The sequence below is a fragment of the Scleropages formosus genome, chromosome 1 (assembly GCF_900964775.1).
Source record: "Scleropages formosus chromosome 1, fSclFor1.1, whole genome shotgun sequence".
NCBI classification, from domain to species: Eukaryota; Metazoa; Chordata; class Actinopteri; order Osteoglossiformes; family Osteoglossidae; genus Scleropages; species Scleropages formosus.
Window position 1 is genome coordinate 41287577 of NC_041806.1, and position 24357 is coordinate 41311933.

The 24357-nt window shown below is 39.5% G+C and overlaps 1 protein-coding gene across 4 annotated transcripts in view; it reads right to left on the reverse strand.

Moving 5' to 3' along the window:
- Window positions 1-1336: 1336 nt before the first annotated feature.
- col12a1b (collagen, type XII, alpha 1b) overlaps window positions 1337-24357 on the reverse strand; it is a 72570-nt gene continuing 49549 nt past the window's right edge. For all 4 annotated transcript variants that reach the window (XM_029250432.1, XM_029250425.1, XM_029250426.1 and 1 more), the window contains 30 exons: window positions 23570-23712; window positions 23108-23237; window positions 22219-22338; window positions 21782-21928; window positions 21512-21628; window positions 20031-20183; window positions 19856-19930; window positions 18902-19041; window positions 18661-18784; window positions 18326-18469; window positions 17822-17986; window positions 17670-17708; window positions 17406-17544; window positions 15877-16019; window positions 14835-14944; window positions 11915-12061; window positions 11544-11621; window positions 9394-9480; window positions 8937-8990; window positions 8192-8287; window positions 7565-7618; window positions 6554-6607; window positions 6094-6147; window positions 5359-5430; window positions 4861-4896; window positions 4706-4772; window positions 4259-4441; window positions 3763-3840; window positions 2289-2459; window positions 1337-2107 (listed from right to left, as the gene is read on the reverse strand). In XM_029250432.1, the coding sequence (XP_029106265.1) occupies window positions 2097-2107; window positions 2289-2459; window positions 3763-3840; window positions 4259-4441; window positions 4706-4772; window positions 4861-4896; window positions 5359-5430; window positions 6094-6147; window positions 6554-6607; window positions 7565-7618; window positions 8192-8287; window positions 8937-8990; window positions 9394-9480; window positions 11544-11621; window positions 11915-12061; window positions 14835-14944; window positions 15877-16019; window positions 17406-17544; window positions 17670-17708; window positions 17822-17986; window positions 18326-18469; window positions 18661-18784; window positions 18902-19041; window positions 19856-19930; window positions 20031-20183; window positions 21512-21628; window positions 21782-21928; window positions 22219-22338; window positions 23108-23237; window positions 23570-23712 (3131 nt within the window). In that variant the 3' untranslated portion in view covers window positions 1337-2096. The remainder of the gene's footprint in view (window positions 2108-2288; window positions 2460-3762; window positions 3841-4258; window positions 4442-4705; window positions 4773-4860; window positions 4897-5358; window positions 5431-6093; window positions 6148-6553; window positions 6608-7564; window positions 7619-8191; window positions 8288-8936; window positions 8991-9393; window positions 9481-11543; window positions 11622-11914; window positions 12062-14834; window positions 14945-15876; window positions 16020-17405; window positions 17545-17669; window positions 17709-17821; window positions 17987-18325; window positions 18470-18660; window positions 18785-18901; window positions 19042-19855; window positions 19931-20030; window positions 20184-21511; window positions 21629-21781; window positions 21929-22218; window positions 22339-23107; window positions 23238-23569; window positions 23713-24357) is intronic.

Genomic DNA, 24357 nt, shown 5'->3' on the forward strand with positions numbered 1-24357 from the left:
CAAAGATACAGAAGTGGCACACAGCAATGTATGGTATATTTTCAGTAGTTTTATTGAAAAATGCCTCTTTTGATTCAGAAATAAATAAGAAAATAAGGCTGTGGAATTCACAATTTGCAGTTAAAAACATGGTGCAGAAATTCTATATTTTGATAGTCTTGCAAACACTTTCCAACTGCAATAGAAAATGATAAAACAACAAGAACAACTATATTCTGATAACAAAAAACCTTACTAAATATACACCACAGTCATGCAATTCCACCACTGGTAAAATCAGCTGTGAGTTGTATAATAAGACCGATAACATATTTAATGTGAAATAACAAAATGGAAGCTTTGTTTAACTGCTTTTGTTGAAGTCTGGAGGAAAAAAAATCTAGGTAGATGTTGAGCAAACAATTCTCTTTGCAGTGAGAAAGAGGTGACAATAAATGCTTCATAACAAATGCACCTTTATACTGAGACACCTGATGAACTGTGAAGCTTAAAGGACAGGGTGGTGCCGCGTTGGTTCCCATTGTACATCCTCTCACCACAGATGCAAATTCTGACAGGTTGAGAGCACTAAACATCTGACTCTTCGATAAACTCTGAAAGCAGTTATATTACAAGCCGAGACATCTAATGGAACAGATAGCAATAGGTCTTTGAGCATTAACTTTTCGATTTAAAAGCATCTACACATCCTCTGCCAAACCCCATCCCTTCTTCCGTTTCCTGAATTCACATATGCTTAAAGGCACTTTAAAAATAAGAAGGAAGTCTCAAATCCTTCTTACGTACATTTACCACAATATAAGCATGTGTGCAAATAACACGAAAGCGATTGCTTTAAAATGTAAATGCTCTCCCGTTTTGTATGGGTGTCCTTTTGGATTCTTTCCTTGACAGTGACCTCTTTCGGCGCTGGCTTTGTGACATTCCTGTTTCGTAGTCTTCTTCCTCAGGGACTGGGACTACGTTGGTTTCTGGTGGAGGCTGGTATGGGCCTGCTTGGGAAATATTGTTGTTGCCAATTGTACAAAAATTTAATCTACAGTCATTGTCCTCCACTCAATATTTGACTTAACCTTAAATATTTAATCAGTATTTATTACTAAATATTTTAACTTCTTGATTGAATGGATGTAGGTAGCTAAAATGTAGTTTTAAACATGGAAAATAGCAACATGTAAACTGTTACATACTTAGTGCTGCATATTTGTTTGCACTGCTATTACAAAGATATTACAGCAGCTCAAGCTCTTAATGATGGGAAATGAAAATTATGGAATATTAAATGATGGCATATTACAATTACGGAAAGTTTGTTATTTGCAATATATTTCTTTGCAAAACTTCGAAAAAAAAAAAAAAAACAACAAACTAGAAACTCTCCCAACAGAATTTCTCTACATTTGGGATTCTTTTGCTCGTACAACTAAGGCACTGATGGCGGTAACACTACGATTATTTCATAAACAAGAGAAAAAAATACAATAAACAACTATGGGAGATATATGATTGGCACAGATTTTTGGTCACATGTATAATTGCAGGCGCTTTAGTCTGGCCCTGAGCAGAGTTTGGAACATAACTTTAGCTATTATTAAAATAATAAAGGGTTATGGGGCATTCAGCAAGCAGCAGGGTACAAGGCACAAGCTTATTATATGTTATTTGATTTTAGTGGATGTGATTCAATTGTCATTTACAAGGCACAAATTAGTTTATTTACAAGGTATCACCTCAGCGTTACCATGTTAACATAGTTGTTGTCTTGGTTACGAATCCATCTTGTTAGTAGTTTTTTCTTTTTCTGCTTTTTACATGCTTCTCCATCAGGAAGCTCTCTGCCTGTCTGCTGTTTGGCTTCAAGATGCAAACGGGCCACTGTGTTGCTGGCATCGCCGTTGCTTGTCTGATTTAGTTGCTGGGAAGTGTTGTTAGTACCAGTCCTTTTCATTGTTTCCCTTATTGTTTTAATGACGTTCAACAATGTTCATTAATATTATCCGTGGTGGTTATCCTTTAAAGGGCTCTTAAGCGTGTGAGCAAATATTTCAGAAACAGGGCTCCATAGTGAAAGCAGCATAGGCAACTTAGAAAATTTACTATGCCGAACCTGAAACAGGCCAAAAAGCATATTAGTGTTCAGTAGGCACAACTATTGAACAGTAATAACTTATCTGACTATAAACAAAAACGCTTGACCAAATACCCGTTTTATTATAGTTCATGCTGTCCTTTCAAACCACTCTTACTCACTCTTCACAATATGAATGTTCAGGAATGGCTCTACCTACCTGGGTATCCTTGTCCATTGTAAGGAATGCCAACACACTGGGACGAGTCACAGTAGCCAGGCGGACCAGGTGGTCCCCTGACCCCAGCGATGCCCTGGCGACCTGGAAGACCACGAGATCCAGGAGAACCTGAAGGGCCTGGAGGACCAATTCTGGATTCACCTTGTGGGCCTGAGGAAAATTGGAAGGAAGAGAGGAAGGGGGAAAAGCTTTAAAACAATGCTATGATGCCACCTTCTATCTAGGCTTGAAGTAGCTGTAAAAAGTGATTTATCCCACAAAAATTAAGAAAAGTGCAGAGTTACTGTTGCTTTTTTTCTAGTTGTCTAGACGGCATAAGACTTGTTTGGAATTTTTTCCACTCCTCTTTGCCTCTCTCACTGCCCTATTGTCTGTACATGTGTTGTCAATGAAACCACCGGAGAAGAGAGTCACTGGACAGCAATGTGATTAGCCCCTGAACAGTGACTCATCACCACTCGCTTCCCTTACTCAAAGGCTATTTGCTCTCCCTCTATTCACAGCAGACTTGGCAGTGTCTTAACCCAGAGAGCAAGCCTCAATGAGTTGCATGATTCTTTCCACTCCCCTCATTGTACTGTAGAGCCTTCTCTGGGGACCTAGAACTGCAGTCCGGTATGCTGTATTACAATTAAGCTGGATGACTATATTAGTTCTGCTACTCCTGAGCCCTCAGGCAGATGAAGTCATGTTTTTTTTGGACAGTTTAAAAACTGGAGTTCGGGTGTGGGGAAGGAGGCAGAAGGGAGATTTAGAAACCAGCTCTGGTGCTATGCGGTTTTCACTTTTGAGAAGGCCTCCTTGAATACTTTTAGCATCTGATACTGACAGGCTTCACGAGAGAGCAGGAGCAGAAGAGTCAGAAAAAGCCAAAAAAAAAAAAAAAAAAAAAAACTTACCCTGGATTAATAATTATATTACAATAAGTTGTCCCATTTCTGCACTCAACAATTATAAGCTTGTATTAGATATATATTAAGACCTTCCTTACATTAAACTCAAGTGTGCACCACAGAAGCCAAAACTACGGATATACATTCATCTGGGAGAAGATTTTTACTGTTATTTCACTGCTGATCTTCAGTGGACCCAATGCAGCTATCATTGACACCTTTAGATAGTGCCTTGACTTTTTTCCCTTTCCACCCAAACTGCCAATGGGGATTCAGCTAGGAAAAAAAAAATCAAGCCTCATACACATATCCAGCTCTGAGGTATAGGGAGAACCAGCCATTTTGCCTGAAGAAGCTTATTTTTCTTGTGTTGTGTTGTGTTCAGATGTTCTCTGAAAGTCTCACTAGCTTGGAGACTATTCTTAGAGGCACTGTACAGAATTTCGGAGTTTTTATTCCAATCTCTGTTCCACTTTCACTTAGAGCAGAAAAATACACTGTTCAGTTCACACTGGGGCTGGCAGATGTAGTTAGTGATAACATTTGTGTGTACAGCTTACCAGGGGGTCCAGTTAAACCTCTTTCTCCCCTCTGTCCTGTACCAGGGCTTCCCCTTTCTCCTTTCTCCCCAGCTGGCCCTATGCACCAACAGCAGCAAGGAGACGTTTAATTAACTTGACCACGGGGACCCTCACACAATCAGAATCATTTAACACATTTTCAGGAAATGTCATATGTCAAAAAATATGAGAAAATAATGCCAAGCTTTCTCTGGCACACAAACTGCCAATACAGTGCATATTACACATGGGGTTAGACATGGATCAACACACTTGTCAGCACCTCAGTACTCTGAGGAGGCAAAGTACTGTGTAGCTTTATGAGTTTTTAGACTCCAGCTGCATGACAAAATTGTATTATTCATAAATCAAACAAAAAATAATTATGGGGAATACAACAGCTGACACTAGAAGAGAACACCCTCCAATGAAGTGTTTGTGATTATTTCCTTAGTTACTGTGGTAGCACACAAAGAAGGTGGTTAATAACACTTACCTCTCTCTCCTTGTGGCCCAGGTAAACCTGGACTTCCTGGGAATCCATTTCGGCCTGCTGGGCCCGATTCGCCACGAGGACCCTGATTCCCAGGAGCTCCAGGAGGACCAGGTGGCCCAGGATTGTTACTGCGGTAACCGTTGGGGATTTGGTTCAACATTTGATTAACTCTGCCCATCTGGCCTGAAATACATCAATGAAGTACAGTTAAATCAATGCTTTTTTGTTTGGAGAGACACTAGCAAGACTTTACTGTATATTACAGTTCAGTTCAACATATCAAAGACCTTGTAAGCAGTCCTTTTTCAACCTGTTTATTTATCTAGAATTAATTTTCCAAGTCATTGCAATAAAGTTTTTCTTTATTTCTGAAAAGCAAGAAGTAGTGAGTTTTTTTAACTCATGCACTGCTTTCTCAAAGCAGATAAGTGCAGTGGTGGTGCTCACCATTAACCAGCTGTTCACACACTTGTCTGGCAATGGAACGCATCATGTTCTGAGATGCAAAGTCTCCCTGAAAAATGGAAGAGTTGCTTTAGGCAAAATGGAGTAACAGCTTTTTTAAAATGTTCACTTTTAACAATGTTAAAGAGTTCACTTACTCTGTCCCCCTTATCGCCTTTCAGGCCTGGTGCACCCTGTTGAGGGGAAAGGATGTGTAATGCGATTCATGTCATGCAAGAGTGTTCATTTAGTAAGACACAATGGAGAAGTCTAACTGGAATGTTTATGTTCACATTTACACATCTGATCAAGAGGAGCTAACTCTAGCCAACAATTAATTTGCACAGCAATCATGTTATGATTTGTATCAATCAAATGTTACAAATTTTATTGTTTTGTATGCTTTTTAAAAATGGATAACTGATTTGGGAGTGGTGTGCACACCACTCATCTCAATGTCAGGACAGATCAGTCATTTAAAAGTGTTAAGGAATTCTAAGGTTTAAACATTAACTTTTACAAAGTGACCAGCTCCCAGAGATGATGGCAGCTTTCCAGTTTGTCAGTGTGGAGCCTTCTATGGTCAGTCCTTTGACTTGCATGTTAAAACTATTTTTGTAACATGGTCAGTGTTTAAGGATGCACGGATTACTTACTGGGACACCAGCGTCACCAGATTTCCCTGGTTTTCCTATGGGTCCAGGCATTCCAGGAGATCCAGGTGGACCCTACGTGGAGCAAAAACAATGATGGATTTACAGAAGGCTACACACAAAGTACAGCAAAGTCTTACATGAGGTTACAGAAGCTATTTCATATAGGAGCCATATGAAATAACAAAATTTGGATAAAAACATCAAATGTCAGTATTATTTATAAAAGGTATACAAAAACTATGATGGACTGGAACCCTGCCCAGGCTGTACCCACCAAGCCTTGCACCCACTGATTCCAGGATAGGACCTAGATTACCGCAACCTTGACCAGGACAAGCAATTCAAGTGAGTAAGTGGTGAGCGTGTATGAGATGTAGAAAAAGATTTGTTTCACGTGATGATAGAATTTCTTCTTTTGATTAAAAGGATAATGCACATATTTACTAAAATACTGCACAAATTCACAAAATAAATAATTCAATATTAAATAAAATTAATTTGGTTGGATGGGCCTTTTAAACCACATTAGCTCCAATGCTTAATGTAACAGCTGGATGATGGGTATTAGGAGGATCCACCTTCCTCCCCATGGCCAGCTCTTGCAATTAACTCTCTACAGTTACAGTCTATTCATTTGCTCGAAAATCCTACAGCCAGGTACATCCATGTGCAAAAAAGTGCTTAAACAGCGTTTCTTGACTATGAAAGTAAAAGCCGTTTTTGTACTGCACATACCATTGGTCCTGGTGGGCCTCGTGGTCCGGCAGGTCCCTCCTTTCCTTGGGGTCCCTTCATAAACATCCACAAGTTGTTTAAAGAAACGTTATTTAAACATGAAGACATTTGCTGTGGACCAAATTTCTGGGTTTGGGGTTGATTAACTTGTACTTAGTTAGGAAAACTTCATGATGCTTGAAGAAGGGACAAGGTGCGGTGGGGGGGTGGGGTTGAGGAAATCACTGTCCTTGACTTTCACCAAAGGAAAAAGCTGATGTATCATAAATATGTACTGTATTTCACATTCAACCTTTAAATGTACTGCAAATCAGATAAGTAATATTTTGAAGCCCCAGTTTGAAATAATATATTTTCTTTTCCTTTCATTAAAAAACAAACTATAATGACTACATTCACACAACACTGTTTCCAAGTGTTTCAGGTTGCATATTTGTTGTATATAGTAATAAGAACGCACCCTCACTCCAGCTGGTCCAATAGGGCCAATGGCACCAGCAGGACCAGGGGGTCCCTGTAAGGGTAGAGAGGAACACGTATAAAAAACTGTACACAGATCTGTAGCCCTTCCCTTCCCCTGACTAGCATAAACCTTTTCGTTTTACTGTCTGTTCTTTGCATTTAGAGCCATGAAAAATTTACATATCACTGGTTGCTTACTCTCAAATTTTGTTTCCATTGTACAATTACTCTCCAGTCTCCTTTAGTGCTTTGGCATATGATTTTCCAAGAAACTGTTAAAATTAAGGCACATAATGCATAAAAACTCTGAGTGGGATCCTACGTGCTTAAAGACCTGATGCATAAGAAAATGGGAAAATGAAGATCCTAAAAATATCCCACCTAATGTCTCAAACAATGTGCCTAATTTGTTATTGTAAATATCAAACACTAAACAAGGAAAAGTGGAACACTGTACATCCCATAAAAAGCCAACATGGAGATATGAAGGATGTGATACATAGGAAAAAAAATAGTTTGTGTGATATTTTGGTCTTCCCACCAAAATTAATTTTCATAATACACTTCAGGTTCCCACAAGTTTTTTTTGGGAAGATCCAAAAATTATTCCATAAAAAGGAGTAAAAAGGAATGCTGCATGTGAAACACTCAAGTGAGGAAGTCTTTCCCTTCACCTTTGTTCCTTTATGGCTAAACATAGACTGATCAGGCTCCATTTAAGTTAGTCCATAAAGTTTAACCTCTCAAACTATGCACTGCTAAGTCTTCAAGGTCTCTAACTTTGTGTTCCACTCTAGCCTATGATATGCATGATATAATTCACGTATTAACCAGAACAAAGCCATTAAACTATGGTCTAAGAGGGCATTCCTGATCAGTATTTCAAACACAAGCAACTGAATACAAACACTTTACACAAAATATCTATAAATGATTGGATGGAATCAGTGGATTAGCTTCAGAGTTTGTTACAAAACCAAAAATAAGAAAGCTAAAAAGTGGGACTTACTGTGAGTCCTGGAAGACCTGAGTCACCAGGATCCCCTTTGGGTCCAGGACGGCCCTGTGTTGGTGAAAAAACATGTTTTCAGTGCTTCAGAAAGCAGAAAGACTTTGGTTACGTCAAAAATTTCCTCTCCTCACATTTTTAGACAGCCAAATGCAAAGGTCAACAACAAATCTTTTGTGGTATCACATATAGTTTTCTCTTTAAAGCTGCATTTATCATTCAGAGTATATGATGATTCCAAGCCCTTGTCAGTTAGTGGTTATGTACGAGTGTGGAGCTGATCTTGTAGTTTATTTCACTGAAAGAGAAACAGAAGCATTTCCTCATATTCAGGCCCTTGCTTTGCACTGCTCAAAGAATTATTCTGGAAAAACAAGATGGGATGCTGATTTACATAGTTGTATTAAGTAGTGTCAAGGTTTCCAATATCAAGAGTAAATCCCAGACATAGAAAACTACCACCTGCCAAGTTTCTGCAGTCATCACTGCTTAGCGCTAAATTCTGGTGAATAAAAATGGGTCATAATCCCCATTTGCTCCCAGAGAGGTATGGGTGAAGCCAACAAGGTGCCAAAATCAGCTTCTGGAGTAGAAAACTTGTGGCCTGAGAAATTTTGTGTGACTTACTTGCTCTCCAGGAAGCGACAAGCCACTGGGTCCTTGTGGACCTGGTAGTCCCATGGGGCCTGGTGGTCCCAGATCTCCACGTGGGCCCATTGGACCCTGTCAGAGAAAACAAAAAGAAGGTTAAAAACTATGAAATGTGGAAGACATCAGAAATATTCAACAAATGCGGCAGTAGTTATTGCCATAAGAAGGCACAAGAAGCAATAGAGTGCTTTGCAGTTTGACTTATTGGCTCAGGCATCCCTAAATCATAGCTAGAACAATATACATTTCATAAGTGAATTCAGATGTGGCTGGGAATATTTTATTTTTACCACTTTTTGTTGAAATATTGTTTAAACCCTAATACAGTGTTTAATTATTATTTTGTTGATCATTTGACTCTTTCATGTGGAGTGATTTACAAATTTACACAATTATGTAGCTGTACATTTTTGGAATACAGCAGATCTTCTTTTAGAATTTGACCTGTCAATGTCAATATTGAAGTTTTAAGTTCAGGACAGACATCAACACCATCTGTGGCCCAATTTTTTCCACTGACAGTGATGAATATAGTTTTGACACAAAACAGATGCATTGCTGTGCACTGCTTGCTAACTGAACATGTTAATTCATGTGGATAATTATTAACCTATGGATGATCCATAGCTATGAGCTAAACAAGTTAATCTACAATTTTTCCACCTCAAAATCTAAACAGCATTACGGTGTGCTGTAACAGCTTCGCTAGCAGGTTCATTACCGGTGGGCCAGACTCTCCTTTCTCCCCTCGAGGACCTTTGCTGCCGGGCCCACCCTGGAAAGAGAAGAGCATTTGTCAAATTAACACAGTCAGAGGGAGGAGATTTCAGACATCCTCATCCCTGAGCTATCAAAGCCAAAAGATCCTGTGCCAGGTTTTCTATTGTCACAATTCATACTCTCACACAAAGCTGACACTTCTCTTAGAGGAACTTCATTTGACTATTGTAAGCCATAACAAGGACAGAGCTATTCTTCATGCCTTTTTGTGCACTGTCTGTCATGTGGTTTTCTCAAGGGGGGAAAAACAACAGTAGAACAAAAATTATGTCACTAAACTGTTACAATGAAATCACAATCCCCTTCCTATCCTGCTGTGCCTGACACAGAGTCTGTACAGTTTACATCTCATCTTGAGTTTGTAAAGCCTTTCGGCAAAGCACATCAAATGTCTTTACCACTGGACCAGGAGGTCCCGGTGGGCCAGTGCTCTCTGATGTACATGTGCACGCATTGGGAAGAGCTGGACATTTCGACTCATCTCTCTGAAAAAATGGGAAAAAGAAATAAGAAACAGAGTGAAATGAGCAGCATATACACCATCATGTGTTGGCTTGACAGGGACACCCTGAGATGTCACTTCATTCCTAACCCTGACGCTGCCCCCCAAAGCTCACTTGGACCAGACCTCACTGTCTAATTCCTGTTCACAAATGCAAGCACCAGGAATTAGACAGTGAGGTCTGGTCCAAGTGAGCTTTGGGGGGCAGCGTCAGGGTTAGGAATGAAGCGCTCTTAAGACAGGAACTGGAGAAGCAGCATTGCTTCATGTGTCTGAGGGTGAGTTATGAACTGGTTTAATGAGATACAGACATTCAAAACCCATGTTAAATCATTCTAGGAAACAAAAAAAGATGGAAAATTGCTATCATCCGTAGGAGTCTGCAGAAAGACAGTCAGAAAAACCAGCTGTAATCATATCATTCTGCAGTATTTATACAAAAATCACACTAATATACTGATGAAAGACCTAAATTGTGAAGATCCAGTATTAATCATCTGCTTTAGCAGCATACGAAAAGAGGGGATACAGTGCTCTGGTTAAAACATTTATTGATTACATCATGAAAAGGGATATTAAATACTAAAGCAATGATTAATATATTTGTTATTTGTCCTGTTCTGTTGCAATGTTATATTACACACACACACACACACACACACACACACACTTTCAGAACCGCTTGTCCCATACGGGGTCGCGGGGAACCGGAGCCTACCCGGCAACTCAGGGCGTAAGGCCGGAGGGGGAGGGGACACACCTAGGACGGGACGCCAGTCCGCCGCAAGGCACCCCAAGCGGGACTCAAACCCCAGACCCACCGGAGAGCAGGACTGTGGTCCAACCCACTGCGCCACCGCACCCCCTATGTTATATTATTATAGTAAATATTTGAACTGGAGATTACATGGGAAAAAGAGAAAAGCCTATTGAGTTCATCCTTGCTATGGCATTTCTAGCCAAAACATAACACTATTTATGTACTGATTAAAAAAGGTATAAGCAAGCATTTTAAAATATCATTCAGAAAAATGTATATCAGTTATGTAATTTGATAGCTAGAATCGTATGCAATTATGTTGTTCTGAATAAAAAGATGGGAAGGCAAAGCATTTTAGTTGGACTAAGTAACAACTCAAACAGAAGACCTGCAAACAGTTTAACTACTGAAAAGTCATGACTCTCCCAAGCAACAGCTACTCATCATTTGAAACTGTTAATATTTTTTGAGTTTTCATGTAGGATTCTGAAGTAAGGAACTGAATGGAGGAAAATAAGAAGTCGAAATGTCCTATATCGAATACGGAATAGTCTATGAAAGCAATATATTACTCCCTTAAAATATTTCAAAGTGAAGCTTTTTCCTCAAACATATAAATTTGATATATTGTATGGCTTGTGTTTTCTTGATGGCAGGACAGCACAATTAATTAATCAAGAATATTTATAATATTGAGCATAAATATCTTCCACTTCAAAAATGTATACTGAACCTGCTCAGTTTTTTTTTTATATAATCAACATATAATCAAATTTTAAAAGGATAATCAATCAGAAGGGGATTTAATCTCTTCTGACCTTGATGAAGGCTGTTCTCAGTCTATGAACTGAGTTCAAATCCTTTAGCTAGGGATGATTTTTTTTTAAAAAAAGAGGTTAGTTTGTAAATTTGTCATTTTTGTATTTGAGACACAACATACAATTTCTGTAAGACGATTTCTGTTCCTGAAATACATGTTACTATACATTATGTTCACAGATTATGTCCCTGTAAATGTAGGGAAGCATTCAGTTGGTGTGAAACAAGTAAAATTCATTTATTTATTCAGGCAACAAACATTATGCGCTGCAAATCTAGATGCATAATCAAACACGTACAGTACATATATACATACTGTGTATTGTTCACACATTGATTTTTGGCATGTCATCCCTTGGAACTATTGCACAACAGGAACTCAGGATGCAGAATTCAGTGACAGTGGGAGCGGGTGTTCTTGGGAGGAGGCTATTGAAGACAGTGAGGTGCTACATCAAAATTCTTACCATTGATGGCACATCACAGCATCTGTCCCTGCTGGTCCAGCCTAGGCTGCACACGATGTCAAACATTTGGAGCTGGAACTGTGAGATAAATTCAAGAATGGGTTTCACATTTTTTACACAAGATGCTGGTACTGAAACATTAAATTCCGTGTCATGCAAAACAATGCACCTCTAAGCTGGGAAAGGCACACAAGATACACAGGCAAAACCTATCAGGGGCAGAGTAATGGCTTGCTTTTATGATTGCGCAATTACTGTTGTGCCAACAATCATAGAGATGGTCATGTGTGCCTTTCACTTCTTCCATAAACAGAGGTTTTGGGTTGCATTGCTCTGTGACATAGTGAATGATGATATTTGGTTTTACTCACTGTCTCTGATTCTTGCTTTGTGCCTAGTCTACCAAGCATTTGGTAGCCGTCAGTGGAGATGTTTCTGGCTTCTTGTATTTGTTTTTCTGCTACTTCCTGGCAGTCCACATTGAGTTTGACACTCTTTGGGGACACCATTATATGGAGCTGCACAGAAAAGAAAGAAGAGAAATATTTTTTGTATTTTTATTTTCTGTTCAAGGATACCACACAACACACTTTCCTACTGTGAAGTCTTAAGTTGACAATTTTGCTGTGGAGAGGTCTAGAAAATGTTTTTGAAATACAATTTCCCCTCTATTTCAATTAACCCTATAAAGTCTCCCTGCCAAATGTTTCTTTTTTACATTAGGCAGCAATGAAAAGCATAAATTGGTATTTTAAATCAATTTCTGAGACACAACAGGGAAAATTTAAATGAATATTTTTAGCACATCTCCAGCGAAGTTTACACAAGTTAAATATCTATACAATGTAGTAAAAAAGACAAACTTTGAGAATACATTTTAATTAACAAATGCAGCTGTCAATATTTGTCTGTTTGACATACTATATGCTGTAATTATTTTTGAGACTGTTCCTCTTTACACAATAAATAACTTAGCAGTCTTTGTGGCTGATGCACCTGAATTTTGGATACTGATTATATGGCATTTTTGGAACTCTGTTAGTTGCCTCATGTTGCTTGTAAGTAATAATTATTATTTTATAGCTGACACATACCGATCCCTGGAAATCAACCTTCCCCTGTGCGGGTGGATTTGTAATTGTGATTGTTATTTCAAAGGTAACTTCAAACCTCTTTTTCATGAAATGTTTCTATTGTCTGTTATCTATAGAGATGATAGAAGGCTATACATAAACCTTTGAGGACCCAATCTTACCTTTTTGGTATAGTCCTTTACTTAAATTAATGTATGGCTTCAACCAATGTGTTGTTTAAAACTAGCTGTTACAGGGACTTCATAGTGGGAAAATAGGGAACTCACCATAAGAAGCCTGAAAATATATTATAGATATCATACAGCCCTACCCTGGGTATATCCCCTCCCCCTCCAGCCTTGCGCCCTGTGTTGCCACCGTGACCCCACTCAGAACAAGTGGTTTCAGTCACTCTGTGTCTGTGTGTGTGTGTGTGTGTGTGTGTGTGTGTGTGTGTGTGTATTATACAGTATTTTATTATATACCCACAGGTTTTAAACTTAGTTCTGTAGCATGTTACTTTTTATATCCTAATTTCCACATATCAGTTGTCTATAATTTGTTGTATAAACATGGAAATGTGCTTTAATATAATGGTCCTGATATGTTTTTTCTACACTTTACAGACTAGCAGATAATAATAATTATAGCTTTGGACCTATAATATATGTTCAGCAATTAGTCTGACATGGCCAAGACAATGAAAGGAACCATTCTAGCACAATACACCCCTTTATCCTTGTGTGTTGGGCAGATCAACTGCTGTGCACCAAGCAAGGAACCAGACATATCGAACTGATAGCGCATAAAATGACTATGCTGTTAGCTGACCATGAGGATCTACCACCTGCAAAGCAACCAGTGGGATTTCACCCCACACAGTCAGCTCCTGTCAGGTTCCAGGCAACAAAATGCAGAAGAAGCCAAATGGGGAAAAAAAAAAAAAAAAAAAAAAAACTTTAGGCTGGTATTCTAAATACTGTCTGATGTAATTGTTTAATAGCTCTCACGGTGACCCAACATTTTCCAGACAGGCATGCCAGAAGCTGTAGTTCGTATTAAAGGAAAGTTCATAAAGATACTTGTCAAAATATGTGACACAGGGTCCAGGCAGCCCCTCTCACTAGCACCTTTTTTAAAAGGTCTCCCTCTCCTTGTCCCATTTAAGTGTTGAGTGAATGACACATTCTGTACCACTCCAATGACAGATTTTCCGAATACAGTTTCTAGTGGGATCATACTAACAGGTACACTGCCTATGAACAAAAAATGAAGCTGAATTTATTTAAGAAAGTCACCATAATAACGATTCGCAAAGGATGACACACATCTAATTTGTATGCCTGGATAATTTTGTTTATATTAATAAACTCTTGCAGATTCCAAAATATATACCCATGTCCTGAATTGTACCAACATATGATATGTAATAGTATATCCTTGAACTAATAAATAAAGTAATAATCCTTCTAAATACTGTCACGCGGAGCACAGGGAGCCGGGATGGCTGAACCCAAGTGCAGCGTTGTTTGTCAGAAGTTGAGGAAAGAGGCGAGTTCTCAGAACCAGGGACAGGCGAAGGGTCGGTCGATCGGCAAACAGGACAGGAAAGAGGATCCATGGACGTAGTCGGAGAACGAAGCAAGGAGTCAAAAAACCGGAGATCGTGGACAGAGCAAGAGTGCATGTAGTAACACGAGAAAGGGCGGTTGTCCCAAACGAGATTCCGCAGTGGTACGGGAGCTGAAGAGGGTCTTTATAAGGTGAGTGATTACTCATGAGTTAGTGCAGAGTCAGGTGTTGTTGCTTGTGCTGTGGGCGTGGACGTGACAAATACAAAAACTTGAGGTATTGTGAACAAATATGACTGTACTCTGATCTGATTTCCATATTAAAAACGGCGGTCTGTTCCACATAAATTATCATTTAGAAGTTTTAAAATACATTTTAAGATACATTTTATACACCTAAACATTTGCCAATTTTCCAACAGACATGTTCGAACCTCATGCACAGTACTCTCCGGAGATGTAGAAAACCCTAAACTGTGCATGTCTGTAGCTGTAGTCCAGGTACGTGTTCTGGAACACGAAAGTTCTTTGGAATGTGATGGGTCCTCTGTCTATCTACATCCTCAGGGAAAGACCCAGGCAGCTGGGATTTGGGTGCCACACCTTCCCTGCCTGGTGCCAAGTGAACAAATCTGGCATTTTCCTACCTTATGGAAGCTTCCATGGAAGATCTGCTTTACTTTATCATTATCAAATGCCACAGACTGGACCTTCCCCTGGGTGTCCAAGTTGTAGAAAGATATTGTTTTGCTGGAAGCTGAAAAGGAGAGGACACAGACTTCAAATTACTCTCTAGTGGCACACAAGTCTTTCATTCATGCTAAGCTTCTAAAATTCAAAACACAAAAAACAAAAACAACTGCTAGACTCAAGCCCCTTTCTACACATGCTTCTACATACAGCTGAGTCCTACCTTAAAAACTTTAAAGCAATGCCATTTTTGTCGAAATAAACATTTGTGAAAAGTATTTAGTATTAGTTTTTTATAATAGAAAGAGAGCTTGCATACCACTTCAAATCGTGCACCAAAGCTCTAATCGATGCACCAACACATAGCAATCACAGTAAGCCTGCTTTAAATTTTTCCAAGAAGTGGAGAAGGTGAAAAAGAAGCAAACAGAAGGTGAAAAAGCCGTAGAAGACCCTCTGCCTCCTAAATCTACCAGTTCTGAGCGTTCTGTGGTGTTGCCTCTCTGTCATCCTGCAAGTTCGAGGAGTTCCAGATGAGCACCAACACCCTTATGTGGGTCTTTATGGGGTTTTCTTATTTACACTGTGTTCTAAATACTCCAGCCAGGGGACTCAGAACACGCAGGCATGTGCATAAGGTGGCTGGGCTCAGCAGAGAGAGGGGCTGTCATTCAAGGGTTGCTCAGAGGGAGAGTGAGACGGTTTGCTGCACCACTCTGTTCCCACCCAAAAAATCCCACTCTTGCCTCCAATCTCACGGAGCTCTCCAATTCAAATACAGAACTGATAATGACCCCCTCTCCACTCTGTGCTTTTTAGACTTAAAAACTTTTCAAGTCGGGAGCAACTGTAGAGAGGCAAAGTCTGTGTCATTTAAAGAGCACCATAAAGATTAAAATAAGCATTGGACTCTAAATCCCTTCATAAATCATGCACTTCCTATCATTTAAGAAATTAAGCAGTAACTCTTGCATATCCTCAGAGATGAAAGTTCCTTACGGTTGACGGTGACTCCAGTTTCAGCATTTTTGTCCTTGTTTGCTACCTGCCAGATGTCAAATGCCTCTGTACGTGTATCAGGGAGGAGGCGAAACATTAAGATGATGGTGTAAGATGGTGGCAAACCATCAGGGTGGATTTGCCTGTTGACACAAGAAACATTTTTCAGAAGGATTTAGTATTAACAATTCAGTTGAAGACAGGTTTAGAATTAACCACAATACCATTTTGTTTTTTTTGTTACCTCTGTGACACTGCCAAGTGTATCGAGTACTGTGGGAATATGAAATAAAATATGGGCCAAGAACAGGGTCACTAGCATGCACAGCCATAAGACAGCAAAAGCTTCAGGAATAATTACAAGGAGACTGAAACCTATAATTCTAAGACCAAAACTAAAACTATCTTTCATGGTAAAGGAAAACATATGTACTTTATAGGTAGCTACTGTAAATACATACTATAAGCTATAAATGTTAAGCACAGCCTTTTAGGTTGTTTTGTTTTAAGGATGGCAGACATGGCTTTTTTTAGTGTACCAGGTAACTTTTGTTTCATATAAGGAGTGTTCTCTCCTTAATTATGTCATTGTAAACATGATGAGCTCACACTGCAAAAAAAAATCCTGTAAAAATGCCTGCAACTGTAAGATGCTTTAATAAAATAAACTATATTTTATGACCCTAGGGTATATTTTATGAAAATTATAAACACATATTGTGGATACTATGAAAGTGTTAGTTCTGCTCAAATGTCTTGTATAATCTTACATAAATAGTCTTACATTCTTTAACATCCAGCGACAACTTGACTCATGATACTCAAAAAAAAGAAGCTAGAGGACTGAATGGTGTCACGCAGAACCGGGGACGCGGGGGCAGCTGGACCCTAGTACAGGATCGGTCGTCAGGAACCAAGAGATCAGACAAGTTCTTGTTGTTGAGGACGGACGAAGAGTCAGTCAATCAGCAGTCAAAGTGAGAGTGAGGATCCAATGACGTGGTCAGGGGACAAAGCGAAGGGTCAAAAACCGGGAAACGAAGACAGGAAGCAAGGGACGAGGAAGAACTAGACATAGCGCAGAAGGGATGATTGTCTCAGTGAGATTCCGCGATTGTACGGGAGCTAAGAAGGGTCTTTTAAATGCAAGTGCTCAGTCAGGTGCTTGATTGGTGTCAGGTGCTGTTGACTATGGTGCGGGCATGGACATGACAGTAGGCCCTAAGATAATACTGGACACAGTGGCACACCAGGGTAAGCAAGTTCCTTACAGCTCCCGAGCTGCTTGGTCGGTGTACGGTTTACATATTTTTGTGTTTAACCCCCAAGAAATGCCTGGAAGAAGGCACTGGCACACCACTTCCATTCCTCCCTTGCCTTGGAAACCACATGAGCTGTCACTATGAGTCAGACTTGAGTTGATGGCACTTCTACCCATCCATGTAACATTAAAACTAATTCCCAAAATCATTCAACATTAAACACAGAAAAGAGACCTCTGCAATTACCAAATACCAGTAGCAACTTACGATGTGGGCTGTGACAGCAATGCTCCTCTGTGGAGCCTGTAGGATGGAAAACTGTTTAACGATCCAGGTTCCAAAGAAACTCCTTTATTAGATGCGTAAGTCTTCTCAGTCAGATTGAATGCCTCAAGCATCCTGAAGCCTATGGTACACGGAAAGATACGGACCACAATGTACACATTAACAATGATAGAAACTGGTGCCATTAATTAATTAATATAATAATAATTAGTATAATAGAATTATATTTAATTCATAATATCCTACCTGGTGATGTGAACCCATTGAGGTAAATCAAAGGGCAGCCTACAAAATTAAAAATGAAAAAATAAAACATATATTCATTTTGAGATAGACAACTACAATTTTAAGTGGTAGCAAAATGTAAAATTTGAAGGTGTTTAGAGACTAAAGCTTACTGGAGGTGGCAGTTTCACAGATAAAGGTGACAAGGTTGTCCTGAATTGTTGAAAAAGCATCAAAGTCATCCACAACGAAGACATGTCTTTCATTGGGCTTGCTTCCAATGTTCTGGAGCTCCAAATAGTCAACATCAGCAACACCAACCACAAACACGCTATACCCTGGAAGAAGGGCAGAGAATATTTCACTGCCTTTCATTTCTGCCCGCAGAAAACATATTCATACTGGGTCGACCAATATTATAATATAAAATTCTTTCTGCAGTTACATGATTTCATCTTGACTAGACTCTTGGCTGGTTTCTTGGAATTTTCTTTATCATTTTCTAGTTCTCAGTTATGTTCTAGGAGACTCAATAAATAAGCACCACCATTAAACAACAGCTTTGCCTTAATTTACAAAGTATTCATAACAACTAGTCACCAAGTGCCTTACTATGTGTGTGAAAACAATGAAAATGAGCTGTTTCAAGAACTCAACCCACAGAGACTCTAACTTACCGGTCTGCTGCAGCTTGGCTGCATTTTTCTTTACTTCATCCTGAGAGCGGCCATCTGTGACAACCACTAGGACCTTTGGCACATTTCTTCTCATTCCATTGTCTGGAGCAAAGACTTTCTCGCCAATATGTTTAAGAGCAATACCTATGCAACAAGTGGATAACAGTCAGAGCCATCAGGGAAAATTCCATTCAGTTTCCATGTTCCTTAAGGAAACCTGGATCATGTTGGGAGGGACTGAATGATTCATAAAGAGTGGTACAAATATGAAAAAAACTCACTGCAAGTAGAAAAGAAAAGAGACATCAGAAATACCCCACAGACGGGACTTGTACCTGTTTTCGTATTTCCTCCTTTGTAGCGAATGAGATGAAGAGCAGACAGAACTGTGCCCTTGTCCTGGTAAGTGTTCAGCCTGAATTCAGTTTTTGCATCATCACTGTACTGCACAAAAGACACCTATTTGCAAACAAATTGGAACAAAAGCACACAAAGTGTTACCATTTTTCCCAACATTGGCAAAAAAGACAAAAGGTATCATCCATTGCCTCTGATTCTTTCCTCAGGACTACAAACCTGCATTCCTGTTGGGCCAATGATGTCAAAAGCACCAATGGTACTGAAAACAAACTGGACAACCTTGTGGAAGTTGTCATCACCAATGCTCCAAGAGCCATCAATAAGGAACACCACATCAGCTTTGGCACCTTTGCATACTGTAGGATCAAAGAAAGCAGAGGAGAAACTTTAAAACTTATAATGTTGGTACTAATTTGAGGATAAGCTTAGAAGGACAGCACTAATAGCAGCCTTGAAATTTTACACTTCTACAAACTCGTGCCACAAAGCCAGTCCCCTGTACACAGAGGTAAGTGTGTAATCTTGTGCGCGGTAATCACTGGTTTAAACAGACACATTTTTCTGTGAGAAATTAAACAAACAAAGAGCATTTGGAGACCATAAGGCCTGGAAATGAACAAACTTAATAGGTTTCTCCTTACAAAGCAGTTGGCAGAATTTGTACCATGTCTGTCCAGCACACAGTGGTGTAATGCAGTCTAATGTAATGCGTCCCTGAGGCCTACCAGTTATATACAATGCAAAATCAAAGAGATGGCATTTTGGAAAGGGCTTACTTTCAACACAACAGCTTCCCACATGCTGACTAAAGCATGCACATGGGGTGACCACAGTTACCCACAGGCAGCAGCCATTACGGCCTATTAGTGCTGAACGTGTAGAATGTGTAAACCTAGTTTTGGGAGCCAGAGTGTGTCTTCAACAGCAGCTGTCCAATAATAATCACATTGCACAGCTCTACCAGGGACACACTGCCTTTCTCATTTTTTTATTAAAGTGCCTTGAGGCTTCATGTATGAGGTGGAATTATGCTCCTTTTTGACCATAGACTGTGGAAACCGTACAAGATGCTGCAAGGTAGATAGGCATGTAAGATCATGTCTGCAACACAGACATCCTTTCAACACAGAATTCTAAAAATTCTTGCTCATCAGTGCACTCTCCCCTTACCTGCCCAAGCAGGAGGGATGGTGGGAGGTGGAGGTGGGGTTGGAGGCTGTGCCGGGGCTTCAGTGGGCTTCACCACTATGAGAAGAGAATATGATGACAGTTGTGACTCCTGTGGTATTAGTCTCTTCCACTGCAATAGTCTGCACAACTGTAAGTATCAGAGGTTGGTACTTACAGGTTTTCTCTGTGATGCCCACCCCAGGTCCCTCTAGGTTGGGGGTTTGAACAAATACTGTGGCAGTGTACAGAGAATCAGGAGAGAGACCCTCAAAGCAGTACTGAGTGTTCCCAGCAGTAATAGTGATTTCCTGCTGTCCACTGCTAGATGCTAGAAAACCAGAAGAAAAAAAAAATTTGGCATAAGCACTGAAACCTGAACTGCATTTGCCCATTTCACCTACATTTGGAAGTACAAAGGTGATTATAACAGGTGGTGTGATACAAATTAGGAGAACTTAGAAAGAGAGAAATCAGGAGAGAACTGGGTCTGGACAAGATTAATTTTGATACCTTTCTTCTTGAATACTGAAATGGTATCAGTTCTGAGGGACAGACAGAGCTCATTTCACCACATTGTAGCCAAAACTGAGCACCTTTGAGCTTCAAAGCTTTTGTGAGTGGACTCAATAAGCAGCCAGGGTGAAGGAGCATAGTGTTCTTACTAGGGCTTAGGGAGGTATTAGGTCTTGTTGAAGTCTGGTAAGGTTCACAAGACCAGTCCAGACAAGATATCAACATGGCCTGCACCAGAAGCTGTGGATGGTTCCAGTGATCCAAAGATCCAGCATTACAGAATGTGTCTACAAAACCTGGTTACGACTTCACAGACTAGGATAAGCTGAGACCTGAAATGATTGTTACTTCCAGGCTCTTAACTCATGCAGCAGATGGAACAAACACTTCTTCCAGCTCTTATTATCAGCTCAAAGATCTGGAGCGATTCAAAGTTCGGTTTAACCTGAAGATGAGCCAAATATTGATATTGCTTCCTATAAAAGTTAACTTAATTTTTGCTTTAATTTCAGTGTAATACTTTCAAGCTAATGATTCACCTGTCTTCTTGTGACATCTGAGCACATTTTACGTGACATACGAAATCCACCCTCAGGGAAGATTTAGTCCTACAGCTGCCTTTTTACTAATTACTAATTTTGGAAACTTTTTTCTGCCTGAATGGCTAATGATTACCACATAAATATTCCAATATTCCCTTCTGTTTTTAACTATTACACTGAGCCAGTGTATTGTGAATATAAAACAGATGGATTCAAAGGCAAACAGATTAAAAGGATCCAAGCTTTTCCATCAGTAATTTGAGTTAAAGTAGTGCTTCAGTACTTTCAAAACACATCAAATCAGTGATTTTTTTTTTTTAGACTAAACAGAGGAATAAACAACTATTTCAGTGTCTGGACTTAGTCAAAATAACCTGTGCATCTTTGGAAAAAAATATTATTTACTAAACTTACTCTGTTATGTTTCACAATGATCTTTTACGTGGATTGCATAATAAGCCTAGGCCAATAACTAAGTTTCAAGCTTGTTCTGATTTTGGAATACAAAAGTGAAAAAGGAGGCATATTGTTAAAGAATTTATGAGTGAGGAAAAACAAGATTGCGCAAGAACCACTCATTTCTACATTGTAGGCAACTTACGGTTGAGAGGGTCCAGCTTGATTCTATAAGAAGTGGCTGCTCTGTGAGGATTCCACTTTACACAAAATTTGTCATAACCAATGTTGAAGGTCTCCAGATTGGTGACATTCAGATACACTGTGAGAAGAGCAAATGGTGAAACACTTTGAAAATCTGTCACTTTGAATTGTGAAATGGAATTATTCAGAAACTTGAGTTAAACTGAATTTATACTCCTTATATGTAGGCTTTAAGAGGATATATGTATCCGTGAGTCTGGAAGTTACGTACATGTGGTCCCCTGGCCATCAAGGGCTCCACTTAGGCCAGCATCATACTGGGCATACACTTTGAGGTCATAGGTGGTACCCGGGAGCAGGTTGTGGAGGGTGTATGAGGTTACATCACCAACAAATACCTCCAGCGTCTCATCCTTGTCTAGAGTTAGAAAGCAATGCATGGTAGTTATTCTACTAATGGGTGAAAACTATGGAATTAAGCAGACATATTTACTCTTTCTTAATGTGCAGAAAAAGATCATAAATATATATACATCTAAATCAACAACACTTTCAGGTCCAAATAATAATGTAATAAAACTATATTTTTAGAGCAGTCTCAAAGTATATTAACTGTATATTACAATAGTCAGAGGGAATGCTGCATCATAACTATGTCAATTAAGTTAACTATAACCACAGGCACACGTCCCATATATGTGAGCTTACCTGTGGGTTGGTACACTAGTTTGTAGCCCATGACTGGAGATGGTGCTGGGTCCCAGGACACACGGAAACGGGTGTACCATTCATCTGAGACACGCAAATTCCTTGGCTCCAGGAGGCCAACTGCACACAAGGCAATGTGCAAAAGTATCAGTGTTCAATCAGTTATGCTTGTTAACCACCAGGAACCAGTATGCCCTCTCTATTTTCATGCTAGGCCAGTTGTGAAACAGGTCCCTTTTGCAGTACACAGGCTGAATACTTTACTTGCCACAATGACTATTCTTTGTCACCCTGTTCAGAGGTGGTACTGATTAATAAGCGGGTTTCGCATGTATTTATGTTCCTTTTCTTAGATGTGAGAAATGGGTAGAGAATAGCTAATCCCTCGTGGAAAGTAGGTGTCATTAAACAGCATGTCATGGCGACACGTCTGTCCAAACTAAAACATAAAGTCTCTTCTGTTTATATAACTTAGGCTAAGGCTTGTCAGCACAGCAGCTGAGCCTTCCCAGCACCCCAGTACTGAATTCCCCTGGCCTCCAAAGCTCACTTAAATGAAGCAACTATTCTGAGCGTATGCCAGGACATTGAGGTTGATTCATATTTGTATGGAAATTGTGGCATCTTCTAAATCTAAGGTACCAGATGCGACCAATACTTGGTTGGATTGTGGGATTTCGGGCCAGATGTGACCAGTTTAAGACATCTGTGTGATCGGTTGTCTTACTGGATGGGACTGACCCTTTACTTTTTTCTAAATCAGCTGAAATTAGAACAAACAAACAATGAGAAATTTAAGAAACTTTACTCTTGAGAAAGTTCTTCTAGACTCCTCTACATAGCCTGCTCTCAAGGGATTTCTATGAAAAGGGTGTTGAAAGCTGGTTACCTGTTTTTCCATTCCCTGACAGTTTTCCCCCTGGCCCATCAGGATAAATGGCCTCCACGGTAATATTGTAGGGGGTATCAGGAAAAAGGTTCTGCAGGATAGCATTGTTTCTGTTTCCAGGGACAGCAGTCTGTGGTGGAAAACCAAAGAGCTTCAGCTTAGTTTCCAGACAGTTAAAGTTCACCCTCAGCTTGCCTTCTATAAAGCATTTTCAGGCAAGTGTTCAGAGAAATTCTGTGTCACTATTATTTTTTTTGACACAAATTTTAAAGGTCTCTTAATTCTTACAGTATAACACTATACTGTATATGGAATTTTAGAAGATACATTTTTTTCCATTGTTTCATAGATGAACATAGCAAATAAATGCACCTGACTGAGTAATATCTACATTTTTTGTTTTTGAAAAACACAGTGAGATGTGCATCTTTGGGAAGAGCAGGCAGCTACTTTAGGACTTACAAACTCTGTGATAGGGTCCCCAGTCAAAGGAGCATAGGATATCTTGTACTGCTGGACAGGGCCCTCAGCATGGTCCCAAGATATGCTCAGCGTGCTCGTGGTGGCTCCGAAAACACGCATGTTCCTGGGTCCAGCCCGTGGTACTAGAGCATCAACAGCACAGAAAGCAGCTTAATGAAAGCTTAATGACTAAATCTCAGCTATTAAAATATATTCTTGTAGGAAAGATTTCAATTGGTCTTCCAATTCTCTTCACACCACTTAGAATTCATAAGAGGAATTAATGACTTCAGTCAAGACAGTACATTTTTTAAGTTGTTCACAGTTTACAAAGAACGGAGACATTTGGAATTCGTGCATCTAGGACCACCATTAAATGGCCCTGGACTACACAGATATTGCACATTATCAGTATAAAAAACAAAACCTCATTTATTTGTTTATTTGAATGAATTAATTAATGTTGGGCAGCAAATAATGTAGTGGTTAGGGCTGTTCCCTTACAATCTGAAGGGTCTTAGTTTGAAATCCATGCCTGCTCTAGTACACATAATCAAGATACTTGCTCTGAACTAAGTGAGAACACCCTGCTATATAAATAAACCACTGCCAGGTTGCTTAAACATCATAGATCACATTAGACAAAGCCATTAGCTGAATAATGGTTATTAATATAACCATATATTATACCATATAAAATATTCAGCTAAATAATGGTTATTAATAACAATGTCATTGTTTACTTTTTTGAATATCTATGTGTTTGGATATCAACAGCCTCATCATGA